This window comes from Ranitomeya imitator, chromosome 7, assembly GCF_032444005.1.
Source record: "Ranitomeya imitator isolate aRanImi1 chromosome 7, aRanImi1.pri, whole genome shotgun sequence".
NCBI classification, from domain to species: Eukaryota; Metazoa; Chordata; class Amphibia; order Anura; family Dendrobatidae; genus Ranitomeya; species Ranitomeya imitator.
In genome coordinates, this window is record NC_091288.1 from 76249463 (window position 1) to 76270069 (window position 20607).

Here is a 20607-nt window from a genome sequence, read left to right on the forward strand (position 1 = left end):
AATGAATTAGTATTAAAGTCATAAGGAAACGCTTTTAAATGTATTGTCTTCTCGACAAGATGATGGGAAAATGCAAAAAGAGAATTCCTTTGGTGACAGGAGTATGGCGGAGGGAATGAAAGAAAGAAAAACAATTTGTAAATTATATTTTATGCATTTTTTACCTTTGTATATATCTCTGTTTATGTTATATTTGCACTGTACATTGCTTTTTTTTTGCTTGTGGTGATTGACCTGGTGCTATAGCAGGGATGGGGAACCTCAGGCCCCAGGGCCATTTACGGCCCTCGATGACCTTTTATCAGGCCCCCGAGAGGATTCTCAGAGACCTCATTCTTGGGCAGGGAGCTGTATTTTGATTGCCACCAGCTTATTAGTTTCTTCTTGCTCTGTGAGCACACACACGGTAGTGTTCACTACTGACACTGAAGGGCATGCAATGAAAGATTACATCCTTTAACCAGTCCCAGAGTCAAGATGTACTTTGTGGGCGGAGTTTGTACGGCCCCCGAAGGATGGTATAAATATCTATATGGCCCTTGGTAGAAAAAAGATTCCCCACCAATGTGCTATAGCTTAGTTCACCAATGACGTTCTGCATGTAAAAGTGACAGAAAGCTCATATAACCTGTGTTAGTACAGATGAGCCTCATTGCACAGTTATTACAAGTGTAAAGTAAATGTGGCGGTGGCTTGGTAGATATTGAGCTCCGCATGGATGCCAGTTCTTGTGATACAATCTTACCAGGGCACCATCATTATTGCATTAATGAATATGCCCTAATATTGCACATCGCAAATGGACTGTACCAGAAACACCTTGAAGGTGATCTCCATGTAAACATTTGGCCACAACTAACAGTGACAAAATAACTTAAATGTACACTTCCCTGTTTAATCCCTGTCGTTCCAGCACTACATCCTCGGGCTCCATGTTGCTATAACTGACATGACGACTGCAGCCAATCACTGGCACCAGGGATATCAGGCACTGATAGTAGCTGTCGCCAAATGGTTAATTGACCAAAATATTTTAGATAAATGTCGCAGGAAAGTTTTTGGCACTTTTAAGCCTAATTTTCTTAGAATTCCTTACAATGATTTAGTGGCTGCATCCTCTACACCAGTGTTCCCCAACATCCGGTTCTCAAGAGCCACCAACAGGTGATGTTGAATTCTTGCCTGTCCAGGTGATGCAATTATCTCCTATGCAATGCTAAGGAAATCCTGAATACATGACCTGTTGGTGGCTCTTGAGGACCGGAGTTGGGGAACACTGCTGTGCACTATATGTATAAGTACAGACTACTGTGGGGAAAGGCACGCACCTCAGCAGGTACGTTAGAGCTGCCTCCATGTACACTGCGGAAGCATACTGGAAACCTTTCATGATTTCTTGCTTGCATTGAATAGAAGATACTAAATGCTGAAGGTTTATGGCAGACAATGGGCATCATTTATCAAAAATGTCTACAAAAATCTGTCTGTGTTGTTACCCGTAGAAACCAATGAGAACTCGGCTTTAATTTCATAAACTGCTCTAGTAAAAATAAAAATTTTGCTGAGATTAGTTGATGTAGGCATTGAAGTGTGGGGCTTTTTAGACAGTTTGTATAAATCTGCTCCAATGTATGTGGGGATACTCTGTGTTTGGCACTATGTATTAGAATACTCTGTGCTTGGCACTATGTATGAGATACTCTGTGCTTGGCACTATGTATGAGATACTCTGTGCTTGGCACTATGTATGAGATACTCTGTGCTTGGCACAATGTATGAGATACTCTGTGCTTGGCACTATGTATGAGATACTCTGTGCTTGGCACTATGTATGAGATACTCTGTGCTTGGCACTATGTATGAGATACTCTGTGCTTGGCACTATGTATGAGATACTCTGTGCTTGGCACTATGTATGGGATACTCTGTGCTTGGCACTATGTATGAGATACTCTGTCCTTGGCACTATGTATGGGATACTCTGTGCATGGCACTATGTATGAGATACTCTGTGCTTGGCACTATGTATGGGATACTCTGTGCTTGGCACTATGTATGGGATACTCTTTGCTTGGCACTATGTATGGGATACTCTGTGCTTGGCACTATGTATGGGATACTCTGTGCTTGGCACTATGTATGGGATACTCTGTGCCTGGCACAATGTATGGGATACTCTGTGCTTGGCACTATGTATGAGATACTCTGTGCTTGGCACTATGTATGGGATACTCTGTGCTTGGCACTATGTATGAGATACTCTGTGCTTGGCACTATGTATGAGATACTCGGTGCTTGGCACTATGTATGAGATTCTCTGTGCTTGGCACTATGTATGAGATACTCTGTGCTTGGCACTATGTATGAGATACTCTGTGCTTGGCAGTATGTATGGGATACTCTGTGCTTGGCACTATGTATGAGATACTCTGTGCTTGGCACTATGTATGGAATACTCTGTGCTTGGCACTATGTATGAGATACTCTGTGCTTGGCACTATGTATGGGATACTCTGTGCTTGGCACTATGTATGGGGATACTCCGTGCTTGGCACTATGTATAATGATTATATGTGCTTGGCACTATGTATGAGGATACTCTGTGCTTGACACTATGTATGAGATACTCTGTGCTTGGCACTATGTATGGGATACTCTGTGCTTGGCACTATGCATAGGGATACTCTGTTCTTGGCACTATGTATGGAATACTCTGTGCTTGGCACTATGTATGAGATACTCTGTGCTTGGCACTATGTATGAGATACTCTGTGCTTGGCACTATGTATGGAATACTCTGTGCTTGGCACTATGTATGAGATACTCTGTGCTTGGCAGTATGTATGGGATACTCTGTGCTTGGCACTATGTATGAGATACTCTGTGCTTGGCACTATGTATGGGATACTCTGTGCTTGGCACTATGTATGAGATACTCTGTGCTTGGCACTATGTATGAGATACTCTGTGCTTGGCACTATGTATGGGATACTCTGTGCTTGGCACTATGTATGAGATACTCTGTGCTTGGCACTATGTATGAGATACCCGGTGCTTGGCACTATGTATGAGATTCTCTGTGCTTGGCACTATGTATGAGATACTCTGTGCTTGGCACTATGTATGAGATACTCTGTGCTTGGCAGTATGTATGGGATACTCTGTGCTTGGCACTATGTATGAGATACTCTGTGCTTGGCACTATGTATGAGATACTCTGTGCTTGACACTATGTATGTAATACTCTGTGCTTGGCACTATGTATGGGGATACCTTGTGCTGGCACTATGTATAAGGATAATATGTGCTTGGCACTATGTATGAGGATACTCTGTGCTTGGCACTATGTATGGGGAAACTCTGTGCTTGGCACTATGTATAAGGATAATATGTGCTTGGCACTATGTATGAGGATACTCTGTGCTTGGCACTATGTATGAGGATACTCTGTGCTTGGCACTATGTATGGGATACTCTGTGCTTGGCACTATGTATGGGGATACTCTGTTCTTGGCACTATGTATGGAATACTCTGTGCTTGGCACTATGTATGGGGATACTTTGTGCTTGACACTATGTATGAGATACTCTGTGCTTGGCACTATGTATGGGATACTCTGTGCTTGGCACTATGTATGGGGATACTCTGTTCTTGGCACTATGTATGGAATACTCTGTGCTTGGCACTATGTATGGGGATACTTTGTGCTTGGCACTATGTATGAGATACTCTGTGCTTGGCACTATGTATGGGGATACTCTGTGCTTGGCACTATGTATAAGGATAATATGTGCTTGGCACTATGTATGAGGATACTCTGTACTTGGCACTATGTATGGGGATACTCTGTGCTTGGCACTATGTATAAGGATAATATGTGCTTGGCACTATGTATGAGGATACTCTGTGCTTGGAACTATGTATGAGATACTCTGTGCTTGGCAGTATGTATGGGATACTCTGTGCTTGGCACTATGTATGAGATACTCTGTGCTTGGCACTATGTATGGGATACTCTGTGCTTGGCACTATGTATGAGATACTCTGTGCTTGGCACTATGTATGAGATACTCTGTGCTTGGCACTATGTATGGGATACTCTGTGCTTGGCACTATGTATGAGATACTCTGTGCTTGGCACTATGTATGAGATACCCGGTGCTTGGCACTATGTATGAGATTCTCTGTGCTTGGCACTATGTATCAGATACTCTGTGCTTGGCACTATGTATGAGATACTCTGTGCTTGGCAGTATGTATGGGATACTCTGTGCTTGGCACTATGTATGAGATACTCTGTGCTTGGCACTATGTATGAGATACTCTGTGCTTGGCACTATGTATGAGGATACTCTGTGCTTGACACTATGTATGTAATACTCTGTGCTTGGCACTATGTATGGGGATACTCTGTGCTTGGCACTATGTATAAGGATAATATGTGCTTGGCACTATGTATGAGGATACTCTGTGCTTGGCACTATGTATGAGGATACTCTGTGCTTGGCACTATGTATGGGATACTCTGTGCTTGGCACTATGTATGGGGATACTCTGTTCTTGGCACTATGTATGGAATACTCTGTGCTTGGCACTATGTATGGGGATACTTTGTGCTTGACACTATGTATGAGATACTCTGTGCTTGGCACTATGTATGGGATACTCTGTGCTTGGCACTATGTATGGGGATACTCTGTTCTTGGCACTATGTATGGAATACTCTGTGCTTGGCACTATGTATGGGGATACTTTGTGCTTGGCACTATGTATGAGATACTCTGTGCTTGGCACTATGTATGGGGATACTCTGTGCTTGGCACTATGTATAAGGATAATATGTGCTTGGCACTATGTATGAGGATACTCTGTGCTTGGCACTATGTATGGGGATACTCTGTGCTTGGCACTATGTATAAGGATAATATGTGCTTGGCACTATGTATGAGGATACTCTGTGCTTGGAACTATGTATGAGGATACTCTGTGCTTGGCACTATGTATGGGATACTCTGTGCTTGGCACTATGTATGGGGATACTCTGTTCTTGGCACTATGTATGGAATACTCTGTGCTTGACACTATGTATGGGGATACTTTGTGCTTGGCACTATTTATGAGATACTCTGTGCTTGGCACTATGTATGGGATACTCTGTGCTTGGCACTATGTATGGGGATACTCTGTGCTTGGCACTATGTATGGGGATACTCTGTGCTTGGCACTATGTATGGGATACTCTGTGCTTGGCACTATGTATGAGATACTCTGTGCTTGGCACTATGTATGAGATACTCTGTGCTTGGCACTATGTATGAGATACTCTGTGCTTGGCACTATGAATGAGATACTCTGTGCTTGGCACTATGTATGAGATACTCTGTGCTTGGCACTATGTATGAGATACTCTGTGCTTGGCACTATGTATGAGATACTCTGTGCTTGGCACTATGAATGAGATACTCTGTGCTTGGCACTATGTATGAGATACTCTGTGCTTGGCACTATGTATGAGATACTCTGTGCTTGGCACTATGTATGGGATACTCTGTGCTTGGCACTATGTATGGGATACTCTGTGCTTGGCACTATGTATGGGATACTCTGTGCTTGGCACTATGTATGGGATACTCTGTGCTTGGCACTATGTATGGGATACTCTGTGCCTGGCACAATGTATGGGATACTCTGTGCTTGGCACTATGTATGGGATACTCTGTGCTTGGCACTATGTATGAGATACTCTGTGCTTGGCACTATGTATGAGATACTCGGTGCTTGGCACTATGTATGAGATTCTCTGTGCTTGACACTATGTATGAGATACTCTGTGCTTGGCACTATGTATGAGATACTCTGTGCTTGGCAGTATGTATGGGATACTCTGTGCTTGGCACTATGTATGAGATACTCTGTGCTTGGCACTATGTATGGGATACTCTGTGCTTGGCACTATGTATGAGATTCTCTGTGCTTGGCACTATGTATGGGATACTCTGTGCTTGGCACTATGTATGGGGATACTCCGTGATTGGCACTATGTATAATGATAATATGTGCTTGGCACTATGTATGAGGATACTCCGTGATTGGCACTATGTATAATGATAATATGTGCTTGGCACTATGTATGAGGATACTCTGTGCTTGACACTATGTATGAGATACTCTGTGCTTGGCACTATGTATGGGATACTCTGTGCTTGGCACTATGTATGGGGATACTCTCTTCTTGGCACTATGTATGGAATACTCTGTGCTTGGCACTATGTATGGGGATACTTTGTGCTTGGCACTATGTATGAGATACTCTGTGCTTGGCACTATGTATGGGGATACTCTGTGCTTGGCACTATGTATAAGGATAATATGTGCTTGGCACTATGTATGAGGATACTCTGTGCTTGGCACTATGTATGGGGATACTCTGTGCTTGGCACTATGTATAAGGATAATATGTGCTTGGCACTATGTATGAGGATACTCTGTGCTTGGCACTATGTATGAGGATACTCTGTGCTTGGCACTATGTATGGGATACTCTGTGCTTGGCACTATGTATGGGGATACTCTGTTCTTGGCACTATGTATGGAATACTCTGTGCTTGGCACTATGTATGGGGATACTTTGTGCTTGACACTATGTATGAGATACTCTGTGCTTGGCACTATGTATGGGATACTCTGTGCTTGGCACTATGTATGGGGATACTCTGTTCTTGGCACTATGTATGGAATACTCTGTGCTTGGCACTATGTATGGGGATACTTTGTGCTTGACACTATGTATGAGATACTCTGTGCTTGGCACTATGTATGGGATACTCTGTGCTTGGCACTATGTATGGGGATACTCTGTTCTTGGCACTATGTATGAGATACTCTGTGCTTGGCACTATGTATGGGGATACTCTGTGCTTGGCACTATGTATAAGGATAATATGTGCTTGGCACTATGTATGAGGATACTCTGTGCTTGGCACTATGTATGGGGATACTCTGTGCTTGGCACTATGTATAAGGATAATATGTGCTTGGCACTATGTATGAGGATACTCTGTGCTTGGAACTATGTATGGGATACTCTGTTCTTGGCACTATGTATGGAATACTCTGTGCTTGGCACTATGTATGGGGATACTTTGTGCTTGGCACTATGTATGAGATACTCTGTGCTTGGCACTATGTATGGGATACTCTGTGCTTGGCACTATGTATGAGATTCTCTGTGCTTGGCACTATGTATGGGATACTCTGTGCTTGGCACTATGTATGGGGATACTCCGTGCTTGGCACTATGTATAATGATAATATGTGCTTGGCACTATGTATGAGGATACTCTGTGCTTGACACTATGTATGAGATACTCTGTGCTTGGCACTATGTATGGGATACTCTGTGCTTGGCACTATGTATGGGGATACTCTCTTCTTGGCACTATGTATGGAATACTCTGTGCTTGGCACTATGTATGGGGATACTTTGTGCTTGGCACTATGTATGAGATACTCTGTGCTTGGCACTATGTATGGGGATACTCTGTGCTTGGCACTATGTATAAGGATAATATGTGCTTGGCACTATGTATGAGGATACTCTGTGCTTGGCACTATGTATGGGGATACTCTGTGCTTGGCACTATGTATAAGGATAATATGTGCTTGGCACTATGTATGAGGATACTCTGTGCTTGGCACTATGTATGGGATACTCTGTGCTTGGCACTATGTATGGGGATACTCTGTTCTTGGCACTATGTATGGAATACTCTGTGCTTGGCACTATGTATGGGGATACTTTGTGCTTGACACTATGTATGAGATACTCTGTGCTTGGCACTATGTATGGGATACTCTGTGCTTGGCACTATGTATGGGGATACTCTGTTCTTGGCACTATGTATGGAATACTCTGTGCTTGGCACTATGTATGGGGATACTTTGTGCTTGGCACTATGTATGAAATACTCTGTGCTTGGCACTATGTATGGGGATACTCTGTGCTTGGCACTATGTATAAGGATAATATGTGCTTGGCACTATGTATGAGGATACTCTGTGCTTGGCACTATGTATGGGGATACTCTGTGCTTGGCACTTTGTATAAGGATAATATGTGCTTGGCACTATGTATGAGGATACTCTGTGCTTGGAACTATGTATGAGGATACTCTGTGCTTGGCACTATGTATGGGATACTCTGTTCTTGGCACTATGTATGGAATACTCTGTGCTTGGCACTATGTATGGGGATACTTTGTGCTTGGCACTATGTATGAGATACTCTGTGCTTGGCACTATGTATGGGATACTCTGTGCTTGGCACTATGTATGGGGATACTCTGTTCTTGGCACTATGTATGGGGATACTCTGTGCTTGGCACTATGTATGGGATACTCTGTGCTTGGCACTATGTATTGGGATACTCTGTGCTTGGCTCTATGTATGGGGATACTCTGTGCTTGGCACTATGTATAAGGATAATATGTGCTTGGCACTATGTATGAGGATACTCTGTGCTTGGCACTATGTATGAGGATACTCTGTGCTTGGCACTATGTATGAGATACTCTGTGCTTGGTACTATGTATTGGATACTCTGTGCTTGGCACTATGTATGAGATACTCTGTGCTTGGTACTATGTATTGGATACTCTGTGCTTGGCACTATGTATGAGATACTCTGTGCTTGGCACTATGTGTTGGGATACTGAGGATATTTTGTACTTGGCACTTGTGTATTGCGTCACTTTCTGCTTATCATCAAGTAAGAGCAAACCACCTAAATCCATCAGTCAATTGAATTTATATATGCTTAGTACTCTACAATCTGGATTCTGGACTGAATATATCCTGTTTTTTATTCTCTTTCCTCAGGATGGTTACATGAGTTTTCCAAACGTCTTGGAATGCCATATCAGCCAGTAGAAAGATTTGATACAGTTTCCAATGGTAGCACGCACTCCAATGGTAGTCACGGGGTAAACCAATCAGTTTTGGAAATAACTGGTGGTCCTTCTGTCCGGAGTTCTTATATCACGTCTTTATATTTTGCTCTTAGCAGCCTTACTAGTGTAGGATTTGGAAATGTGTCTGCCAACACAGATGCTGAAAAGATCTTCTCTATCTGCACCATGCTGATTGGAGGTAAGATGAGATCCTGTTAACAATGTATTGGAAGTCAGAATATATGAGTGCCCTACTGACATTGTAGAAGCTAATCTGAACTAACAATTCTAAAGCTGGATGGAGTTGAGTCTGTACAATCATTTTTTCTGTATAATTATCCAAAATATATGTGAAGCCAGATGACTTAAGTTTAATATTAAACAACCTAAGAAAGACGACTTTCAGTAGTAAAGAACCTTCTCGCCATCATAGAAAAGTTGGTTCCCTCTTTGAAAAAAACCCATAAATGTGTCCCCTACATTTGTTACAAATTACTATAATTGAACTGGATAACTAGATATGTTGTGTAAGTCCATTAATTTTAAGGAGGCCATACACATTAAAACAAAGTTATCCAAATACTTCTACACAACCGAGGAGTCTATAAAAAAGAGTGAAAGCTCCTATTGAGTCTTTTTCTTCCAACATATTTGTGAGCAGTTATGGAGGCACTTTTTCACTTTCACTGTTTTTTTAGGACACCCATGTTCAAGTAACACCAGTTTTACATTTGCCTTTCTATGTACAGCAGGGGGTCCCCAAACTGTGTCTTAAGCACCACATGTGACTTGCGAGCGCAAGATGTGTAGCTTGTGGCTGTCTTCCAGCTTGATACATTAGCTCCAGACAGTGGCGTGACTTTAGTCTGATGGGCCCCATTGCAAGATTTGGATGGTGGTTCCCCCTTCCTGGTATATATGTCCCTCACCATATATATGTATGTCCTCTGTCCTGGTATATATGTTCCCCTTTCTGGCCCCATCCTGGTATATAAGTCACTTACCCTGGGCTCCATCATGGTATATACATATTCCCCATCGTGATATATACTGTATATCCCCCATTCTGGCATCTGTTCCATATCCTGGGCTTCATCCAGGTATATATATTCACCATCATGGTATATGTATCCCCCATCCTGGTATATATGTTCCTTGTCCTGCCTGGGCCCCATCCTGGTATATATATATTCCCTCATTCTGGACCAAATCCTGGTATATATATCCCCCATCCTGGTTTATATCTCTCTTATCTTGTCTGGGCCCCATCCTAGCATATATATATCTCTCATCCTGGTATATATCCCCTATCCTGGTATATGTCCCCCGTTCTGCCCCTGTTCTTTAATGCATAGAAAAAATAAACAATTATAGAGACCTCCCGTCCACTCCCACATCGCACGGCATCCTCTTTTGAAGCTGGCAGCTGACCTCAGCATGCAAGAGACGAGAGCGCAAGACGTCACTGCCATGCGCCCCCAGTCACGTGCACGCCAACGTCAGCTGCTGGCCCTCTGATTGGTTGGCAGTGTGTATTGCTGTGCATGGACCCAATGGGTCTCTATGTTGTAATCACTTCAGCTGAATGTGCGTCTGAGAACACACATCCAGTTGAACTTTGACCTGGAATCGGCGAGCTCCCACCCGCACAGGCCCATTCATCCTCGTGACCTCTGCAACCATGGTTGTTACACCCCTGGCTCCAGGTCTAGTCACCAGTTATGAACAGAAAGTCTCAAGATGGTAACTTTTTTGAGTAGCCCTGCACAGAAGAGAAGATGTTATTGTGTATATAATTGCGGAGGAGAAAGGGGAGAGAAATAAATATGGTAAACTGGAGCTAGGATGATATTGTTAATTAGACAGGAGCTTGAAATTGGATGAGATACAGTGGAGAATGAGCTTGATACAAAAATGCCAAATGTGGGTAAAGCGGGAACCCTTGGATGCAATTATTTTGTCTATATATGAGGGGGTACATGATCTCCGTTTTCTTTATGAGGGGAAGCTTTGGCTTTCATCATACTGCTAATGCAGGGCTCTGATTGTCACTACTTTGCTGGATGTGTCTTGCGACCATCTCTGAGTTGACGGTAGCTCCTAAGGTAAGAAAGGTTGGGGATGGGGACCACTGATGTAGAACATTGTGGAAAATATTGTCCCCAAAAGATATATACTTATTATACCATAAAAAACATAAATGCATAAATCTACTGTGGTCAAAAATAATACAGAACTTACACTGACAACATAAATTCATCTACCGATCCAACTAAGATCATTTTTATTTCTAAACGTACAAGATTTAAAGTTTAGTTTTTCTTTTCACTTTCTGGTATACTTAGAACTTGGTTTTAGACTTTAAAATAATGAAACTATCAGCAATACAATGATGCACTCCAGTGCAAGCTCTTGTACGAGCAAATTTAGAGAAATATCTCCTCCTATATTTTTAGTGTTTGTGTATCAGAATAATTTATCACGAACATTACTGTTCCTCCACTTGTGACAACATACGTATCCATTTCAAGGATTTTTTTTCCATTGTGAAGTTTCACAGTGAGTAACAATTTAGAACCTGACTACAGTTTCCAATCTGCAATTTAGAGGGCTTCACATCCTATTGTGTTTAATGTAAATGCAGAAATTGTTCCTCCAGCGCCTGCAGCAATTTGAGCTCCCGCTATTTCCATGTCAGAGGTTCACAATGTTTTGAAACAGTAAAAGTGGATGCATTGTGTTCTTCTAAAGGGTTTGTAGGCATCACCTGAGAAATATCTCAGGTTTATACTGTTATTCAACTCAGCAGGGTTTCCAAGTTGTTTTGGTAGGACATACATAATTGCTCCATCAGTATGTAAAATAGAGATCAGTGCAAAAATTCTTTATTTAGAACTTGTGGGTGTTTTCTGTGAAGTTCTCTATACTGATTAAAAACTAGAACAATACTAGAAACACAACATTTAAGGAGTAGTCGAAAAGTTGCACTGTTGGTCTACTCAAAACCCTTAGGACTCTTTCACACTGTGTTCTTCACTATGTTCAGTGGCTCCATCTGGGCTTACTGAACAGCTGACGACCACACAAATCAGGATTCCAGTGTATGTGCCGACTGGGCATTTGACTATAATGGTGCCGACAGTGTCAACCTGTGCTCTGTCGTGCATCATGTTTGGGCATATACACCTACTGGAGGTGGACACTCAGAAGCAGTCTACTATGTTTGAGTATGCGCCTTCAGTAGTTGTATATGCCTGAAAACGATGCACGACAGAGCACACATTGACACTGTCGGCACCATTATAATCAATAGCCCTGTTGCAGCATACACCTGAATCCCGTTTTTTGGGGGGTTCACACGTAAGCCCCAATGGAGCCACTGAGCGTGGCGAAGAACACAGTGTGAAAGCATCCCTATAGGGGCTGTCCAGTTAACAAAATAGATTTTCATACATTATTAGAAATTATGAGTCAATAGAACCTCTGCTCAGGATTCTAATATTTTTGGCAACAGCGGAAAGTGGTTACAAACAGAGTCTCTTACCCTGGATGACCTTTCCTGCCTGCATTACCGAGTCAAGACATTGGCTCTGTAATGTTTAATTTACTGAGTAAGTAAGAAAAAAATCCAGCTCCGGAGTAAAAGTCATCAATTTTAACTTTTCCACTGTTCAATGTTTAATTTACGCTTGTGTTGGTATTGCAGAGATATCTAGCACTAACTCTTAGGTTTCCCCATAGAGAGAGTTTTTATATTGGTCTCTTTTATGTATTTGTTAGTCTGTTTCTTCATAATTTAAGCGTTATTCTTAGTAACAGAGGAAAAAAGGTGAATTATAGTGTCAACTATTACATTTTATTCCAGAAATCTTTTTTTTCTACTTAAAGGGCTGGAAAGAGTAAATGACAAATATTTGCACAATATAGATTTGTTAATGATTTACATAAATACAAATTTAAAAATAAATGTATGAAAAGGTCAAAATGATAGCTCTACTTTCTATTTTCAGTAGGTCCCAGGAAGATTATGTTAGTTTGTGTTGTTGACAGACATCATTTCTGCATTGAATTATTTTCACCTTGCTTTTTTGTTCAGCCCTTATGCACGCAGTGGTATTTGGGAATGTGACAGCCATCATTCAGAGAATGTATTCTCGACGGTCTCTTTACCACACCCGTACCAAGGACCTGAAGGACTTTATACGGGTGCATCGTATGCCCAAGCCACTCAAGCAGAGGATGCTGGAGTGTTTCCAAACTACATGGTCAGTCAACAATGGCATTGATGCCAATGAGGTATGTGAGATGGGTGTGGTGAAAACCATTTAGTAGTGCAAAATGTGTAATGTTACAGTAAGTATTGCCCAATGAAACATTAATGGATACCAGATTGTTCCTTGCGTCACCGGTGGAAGTAGTGTCATGAAAAAGTAGGAGTTACATAGTCTAACTGTAGACTTGGTTTTGTAAAAAAGTATCCAAGAATCAAAACTCTAAGAAGGGTGTACTAAAATAAGCAAGCCATTGCAAATCTATTAAAACTGTAAAATAGCATGATGAATATATAGACTACAAGCTGTGCTAGCACTAATATAAATTAACGAAACATTACATTACTGTAAGGTAACCAGATTTGGCAATTTTATGGTCTGCTGACCAAACCAAAAGATGGCTGGTGGTGAACATCCTATATAGGCAGTGTAAGCGGTTTATACCTTGTGGGAATAAAAGGACTAGAAATAGGAAAAACCCAATGTGGCTAAACAAAGAAGTAAGACAGGCAATTAACAGTAAAAAGAAAGCATTTGCACTACTAAAGCAGGATGGCACCATTGAAGCTCTAAAAAACTATAGGGAGAAAAATACTTTATCTAAAAATCTAATTAAAGCTGCCAAAAAGGAAACAGAGAAGCACATTGCTAAGGAGAGTAAAACTAATCCCAAACTGTTCTTCAACTATATCAATAGTAAAAGAATAAAAACTGAAAATGTAGGCCCCTTAAAAAATAGTGAGGAAAGAATGGTTGTAGATGACGAGGAAAAAGCTAACATATTAAACACCTTCTTCTCCACGGTATTCACGGTGGAAAATGAAATGCTAGGTGAAATCCCAAGAAACAATGAAAACCCTATATTAAGGGTCACCAATCTAACCCAAGAAGAGGTGCGAAACCGGCTAAATAAGATTAAAATAGATAAATCTCCGGGTCCGGATGGCATACACCCACGAGTACTAAGAGAACTAAGTAATGTAATAGATAAACCATTATTTCTTATTTTTAGTGACTCTATAGCGACAGGGTCTGTTCCGCAGGACTGGCGCATAGCAAATGTGGTGCCAATATTCAAAAAGGGCTCTAAAAGTGAACCTGGAAATTATAGGCCAGTAAGTCTAACCTCTATTGTTGGTAAAATATTTGAAGGGTTTCTGAGGGATGTTATTCTGGATTATCTCAATGAGAATAACTGTTTAACTCCATATCAGCATGGGTTTATGAGAAATCGCTCCTGTCAAACCAATCTAATCAGTTTTTATGAAGAGGTAAGCTATAGACTGGACCACGGTGAGTCATTGGACGTGGTATATCTCGATTTTTCCAAAGCGTTTGATACCGTGCCGCACAAGAGGTTGGTACACAAAATGAGAATGCTTGGTCTGGGGGAAAATGTGTGTAAATGGGTTAGTAACTGGCTTAGTGATAGAAAGCAGAGGGTGGTTATAAATGGTATAGTCTCTAACTGGGTCGCTGTGACCAGTGGGGTACCGCAGGGGTCAGTATTGGGACCTGTTCTCTTCAACATATTCATTAATGATCTGGTAGAAGGTTTACACAGTAAAATATCGATATTTGCAGATGATACAAAACTATGTAAAGCAGTTAATACAAGAGAAGATAGTATTCTGCTACAGATGGATCTGGATAAGTTGGAAACTTGGGCTGAAAGGTGGCAGATGAGGTTTAACAATGATAAATGTAAGGTTATACACATGGGAAGAGGGAATCAATATCACCATTACACACTGAATGGGAAACCACTGGGTAAATCTGACAGGGAGAAGGACTTGGGGATCCTAGTTAATGATAAACTTACCTGGAGCAGCCAGTGCCAGGCAGCAGCTGCCAAGGCAAACAGGATCATGGGGTGCATTAAAAGAGGTCTGGATACACATGATGAGAGCATTATACTGCCTCTGTACAAATCCCTAGTTAGACCGCACATGGAGTACTGTGTCCAGTTTTGGGCACCGGTGCTCAGGAAGGATATAATGGAACTAGAGAGAGTACAAAGGAGGGCAACAAAATTAATAAAGGGGATGGGAGAACTACAATACCCAGATAGATTAGCGAAATTAGGATTATTTAGTCTAGAAAAAAGACGACTGAGGGGCGATCTAATAACCATGTATAAGTATATAAGGGGACAATACAAATATCTCGCTGAGGATCTGTTTATACCAAGGAAGGTGACGGGCACAAGGGGGCATTCTTTGCGTCTGGAGGAGAGAAGGTTTTTCCACCAACATAGAAGAGGATTCTTTACTGTTAGGGCAGTGAGAATCTGGAATTGCTTGCCTGAGGAGGTGGTGATGGCGAACTCAGTCGAGGGGTTCAAGAGAGGCCTGGATGTCTTCCTGGAGCAGAACAATATTGTATCATACAATTATTAGGTTCTGTAGAAGGACGTAGATCTGGGTATTTATTATGATGGAATATAGGCTGAACTGGATGGACAAATGTCTCTTTTCGGCCTTACTAACTATGTTACTATGTTACTATGAACCTATCAGAATTTGTGTTGCGTTCATTCATTTCATCTTGGTTGGAGCATTTATTATAAAAATAAGAAACATAAAATATTTCTGTTCGATCTTCATAAAGACTCATGTAGCTTCACAATTCCAGCTGTGTACCACAAGCAATTTTTGAAATGTATCCCAGCGCCCAAGTTATTTCTGGTCTCTCCTGGACCAGACAAGGTCAGATCAGATTATTGAAGGCTTGGTTTCACTGGAGATGAATCCTATTCATGTTCATAGAAGACTCCTATCGTCAGATAAGAAGACAAACCTTACACGCTGAGGCCATGTAATTCCACCACGTGAATTCAAGATGACACAATAGCATCTTCATTGCCGGAGGCTGCTTGTATCTGTGGAGATTCCAGTACAATAGACACAACCATTGTCACTCTCATGACATTCACTGATGCAGAGCCGTCTGCAGTCACTCTTGTGTTAACCATAATTATCCCAATTGACCTGTCACATCTCATTTATTTTTTTAAATTTACACTTAAACTACTTCACCGCAATGGTGTTTATAGAGTTTTAAGCTTTTCAGGATAATATATATATAAAGATACAAATTACAATGTTATGGTCCCCATGCTACAGTGAAATATATACATTTGGCATTTTTATTATTTTCTGGGTTGTCTTTTATGAGAACATCGATTGCATTACTGACAGGGATGTATTGTAGACCTTCTTCACATCTGTAATGACCCTTGTTTTGTTTTTCTTGTCTAGCTTCTTAGGGATTTTCCAGATGAACTAAGAGCTGACATAGCGATGCATCTTAACAAGGAGATCCTCCAGCTGCCAATATTCGAGTCCGCCAGTCGTGGCTGTCTGCGTTCTCTGTCTCTTAGCATTAAAACCTCTTTTTGCGCCCCAGGAGAATATCTGATCAGGCAAGGGGATGCTTTACAAGCCATATATTTTGTTTGCTCTGGATCTATGGAGGTGCTGAAGGACAATACCGTCCTTGCCATCTTAGGTGAGGACAGTCAGGCATTCTTCTTTGCAAAAAACAACTATTGATCATACGCTAGATTGGAAAGCTTGATAACATTTCTAGGAATTAAATTAGTTACAACAATATCCATAAAACGTTCACTGGGGATGGGTAGTTTTACAGAAAATACCAGGGAATGGTAATAACAGCAATTTTATAACAGACAGTTTATGGGACTGACCTACAAGGAAAGCAGATGCCTGTGGGCAATCTAGTGGTTGTTATATGCTTGGTATATGCATACCACTTGGAAATTATAGTACAAGTAACTGCAGCTTTGTATAGGGTATATTTAGGGCAACTTTGCTGAATGTGAATTTTTCATTGTGACTTTGTTTTATATATTTGGACTTTTCTTGTTTGAACACATTCAAGTAGTCTCAGCTCAACTAATAATATGTAAACCAGTTAATTAATTTTCCATTTCCATGATGCTTATAACGGAAGCTACAGCTGCTTTTCTAAGCCCAACGGAGGACTAGCTTTCTTGCTTGCCTTTGTTACCCCAGCGTTCTCTTGGGAACCCTGTATACGGTATAAAGAAAACATAAACTGGATCTGTGACAATGTTTTCCCTTTGATACATAGATGAATGTTCATTTGTGGGTAGGAAAATATCCCAAAGGTTCAATAACAGGCATTTCACCCCTTTCACTCTTGCTACATTATGGTTGAAGAGGGAATGGAGGAGGATATGCAGTGCTTGGGACACAAAGAAGGAAGCATGGCTAAGTATGCCTAAGGAATAGTGATGGGCGAACGTGCTCCGATCACGTCTGAGCATGGTTGGGTGTTATCCGAGTATCTTAGGAGTGCTCATATATTATGTTTGCGTCCCCGTGGCTGCATGATTTGCGGCTGTTAGACAGCCTGAACACGTGGGGATTCCCTAACAAACTGGCAATCCCTGCATGTGTTGAGGCTGTCTAACAGCCACAAATCATGCAGCCGCAGAGACTAGAGCATAATATACCAAGACTCCCAAGATACTGGGATAAAACCCGAGCATGCTCGTATAAGATGTTATTCGAGCACATTTGCCCGTCACTACTAAGGAAAAGAGTGGTGGGAATAATTGTATATGACGTTAAGAGCTCTGTAAGGCATGGCTACTTATAAACCACAATTCGGCACAACTGACAGAAATGAGGAGCGGAAGTAGGAAATATTTTATGTATACTGATTAGTTTAGCTCCTTTTTTTGGCAGGGCTATGCTCTTAAACAAGCACTTCCATCAACGTTTTTTCCTCTTAATATATTTCAGTCATCATGTTATATAGCACTGTGTACTTACAATTGCTCATTTTGCCTTCCTACCCAGCTACTTCTTCTGTTTTCCATTAGGTCTATGACATCATATGGTTAAAAACTGACAGACCACGATAACCACTGATTTAAAGTGTAAGGCTGGTGTCACTCTTGCAACTGCAATGCGAGAAACTCACACCTGAATACCCGGCACAGCCTCCGGCGGTTCTGACCGGAGCATTCAGCTGCATAGAAATACATGCAGCCACACACTCCGGTCCCGAGTGCCTGCGGCAGTGCCCGGTATTGAGGCGAGAGATTTGCGCGAGCTTCTCGCATTGCAGTTGCAAGTGTGAGACCGGCCTAACAGTAATAATTCAGTAATTTCATCTCTAGTTTTATCTGTAGCAAACTTATCAATTCAAAAAGGGTAGTGAAAAAAAATGCAAATTTCAAAGGCAACACAATTAAAGAAACTGACTTGCGTACAAATGCGTTGGTGTTAAAAGCCAAAATATGACTTTGACACTTTGATCTTTCCAGGAAAAGGAGATCTGATCGGTTCAGACAATCTCAACAAAAACTGGGTAATTAAGACCAATGCCAACGTGAAAGCCTTAACTTACTGTGATCTGCAGTACATCAGTCTGAAGGGACTTCGGGAGGTCTTGGAGCTCTATCCAGAATACTCCCAAAAATTTATCTCTGAAATCCAGCATGACCTCACCTACAATCTTCGGGAAGGCAGTGAACCAGATGTAAGTTTACTGTTACATGTTATTATGCACTGGTGATAATATTATAGTTTTCTGTTACATCAGTTATTACAAGTAGTACATTGTTATGCAAAGGACTGTGTAAATTTTAACTCAAAAAAGCAAATTTCTCTATAGTAACATTTCTTTATCGGTTTTGCCCAAAGATTTTCTGTGAATTTTTCAGGAAACATTTGTGAGTTTAACATCAGGTCAAATCCAAAGTATATTTTATGTGTCTGAACATTCTGTTTTTTGCTGGAACTCTTACTTCGGAAGTACAGCAATTGTAGAAATGATACAAAAAATCAATGAAAGATGGTTATTTGTCAGGAAGAAAATGGTACTTGTTTAGAGATATGTAATAATGTGAGAGTCCGTGATAAGAGTATTGATAGAAAAGCCTTCTGTTGTATAGTTACATTTAATTCCTATGCTCATAAGAAATATGTTCATTTCATATCCTGTTTCCTTGTTTCTTTTCTGCAAGTCAGTAGTTTGGACTTTAAGGCAATTAAAAAGCTTCTTGAAAGTCCAGTTGAGTTCACATTTTGTGTTCAAAAGCCGCTTATTGCTGCAGTCGCTGTAAAACCACATTGATTTTGCTTCCATTTTTTAAAACCATGGCAAGATGCTGCAGCATTGCCACAATTGTGAAAAACTGCACCGTGGCTGCAATGTATGAAAGCAACCTTAGGTCAGATGTGAATATTTCATTTATTGTTTTCTTTCTCTTCAGGTTTCACACCTGAGTTTTGGATTGTTCAGACAAATGTATTGTATATTTGGCCTGTGTGCTCAGCAGTCGGTGTACTGACCCAACAATAACCTGTGTGTCATTGCACACTAGCAATTTTTTATATGGACCAATGATTCATGTGGAAAAATATGCACTAGTCTTGTCTATTTTACATCCTCAATGCGAACAAGCACAGAGCTTCAATACAAAAAGTGAATTTCATATATGATATAGAGTCATTACAAACAGTGATCTATTTCAAGTGTTTATTTCTGTTAATGTTGATGATTATGGCTTACAGCAAGAATCATGTAAGTACCCTAAAACTAAAAATAACTTTTATTATTAAAATAAAGGTGTGGTGAGTAGTGTATACCTAATACCAACCACTTCTTTGTATCACTGTCTGCAGACTTTAATGTCTTAATTATCGAAACACCATTTCTTGCCCTCTGTGTTCATGTTTGTTTTTAAGTTTTTGGGGTTCTAGCTTTTTCCTTAGGACAACAGACCTATGTTTATTGGTAGGGGTCCTGTAGGTTGTGGGTAGAGGATCTCACTAGTGGCTGCAGGGTTTATCAGGGTCCCTAGGGTCAGCCATCATGGAGCGGGGGCGCCAATACGCTCCCCCTTAGGGTGTCTACCTCCGCAGCTAGGTAGGGTTTATCTAGGTGCTTGTCCAGGGATTTCTAGTAATACCCATTAGATTTCTTTCCAGGTTGAACACTTTTTGTTTTGTTTTGTCACGATGGGTGGTATGGTTTGCCTTTATTTTAATAATAAAAGTTATTTTTAGTTTTAGGGTACTTACATGATTCTTGCTTTATTAACCCTACGTGTATCTAGTTTATAGTCCTATTATTGATTATGGCTTACAACCAATAAAAACCCAAAAGTCATTATGTCAGTAAACTAGAATAACAAAACCACCTGCAAAGACTTCCTAAGCGTTTAAAAAGGTCCCCTAATTTGTTTCATTAGGCTCCATAATTATGGGAAAGACTGCTGACTTGACAGGTGTCCAGAAGGCAGTCATTGGCACACTCCACAAGGAGGGTAAGCCACAAAAGGTCATTGCTAAAGAAGCTGTAAGTTCACAGAGTGCTGTATCCAAG

The 20607-nt window shown here is 41.0% G+C and overlaps 1 protein-coding gene across 3 annotated transcripts in view; it reads left to right on the top strand.

Moving 5' to 3' along the window:
* Positions 1–20607, top strand: part of LOC138644753 (voltage-gated delayed rectifier potassium channel KCNH8-like) — an 824668-nt gene that overhangs the window by 730209 nt on the left and 73852 nt on the right. For all 3 annotated transcript variants that reach the window (XM_069733531.1, XM_069733533.1, XM_069733534.1), the window contains 4 exons: positions 8880–9149; positions 13047–13246; positions 16482–16731; positions 18542–18756. In XM_069733531.1, coding sequence (XP_069589632.1) covers positions 8880–9149; positions 13047–13246; positions 16482–16731; positions 18542–18756 — 935 coding nt within the window. The remainder of the gene's footprint in view (positions 1–8879; positions 9150–13046; positions 13247–16481; positions 16732–18541; positions 18757–20607) is intronic.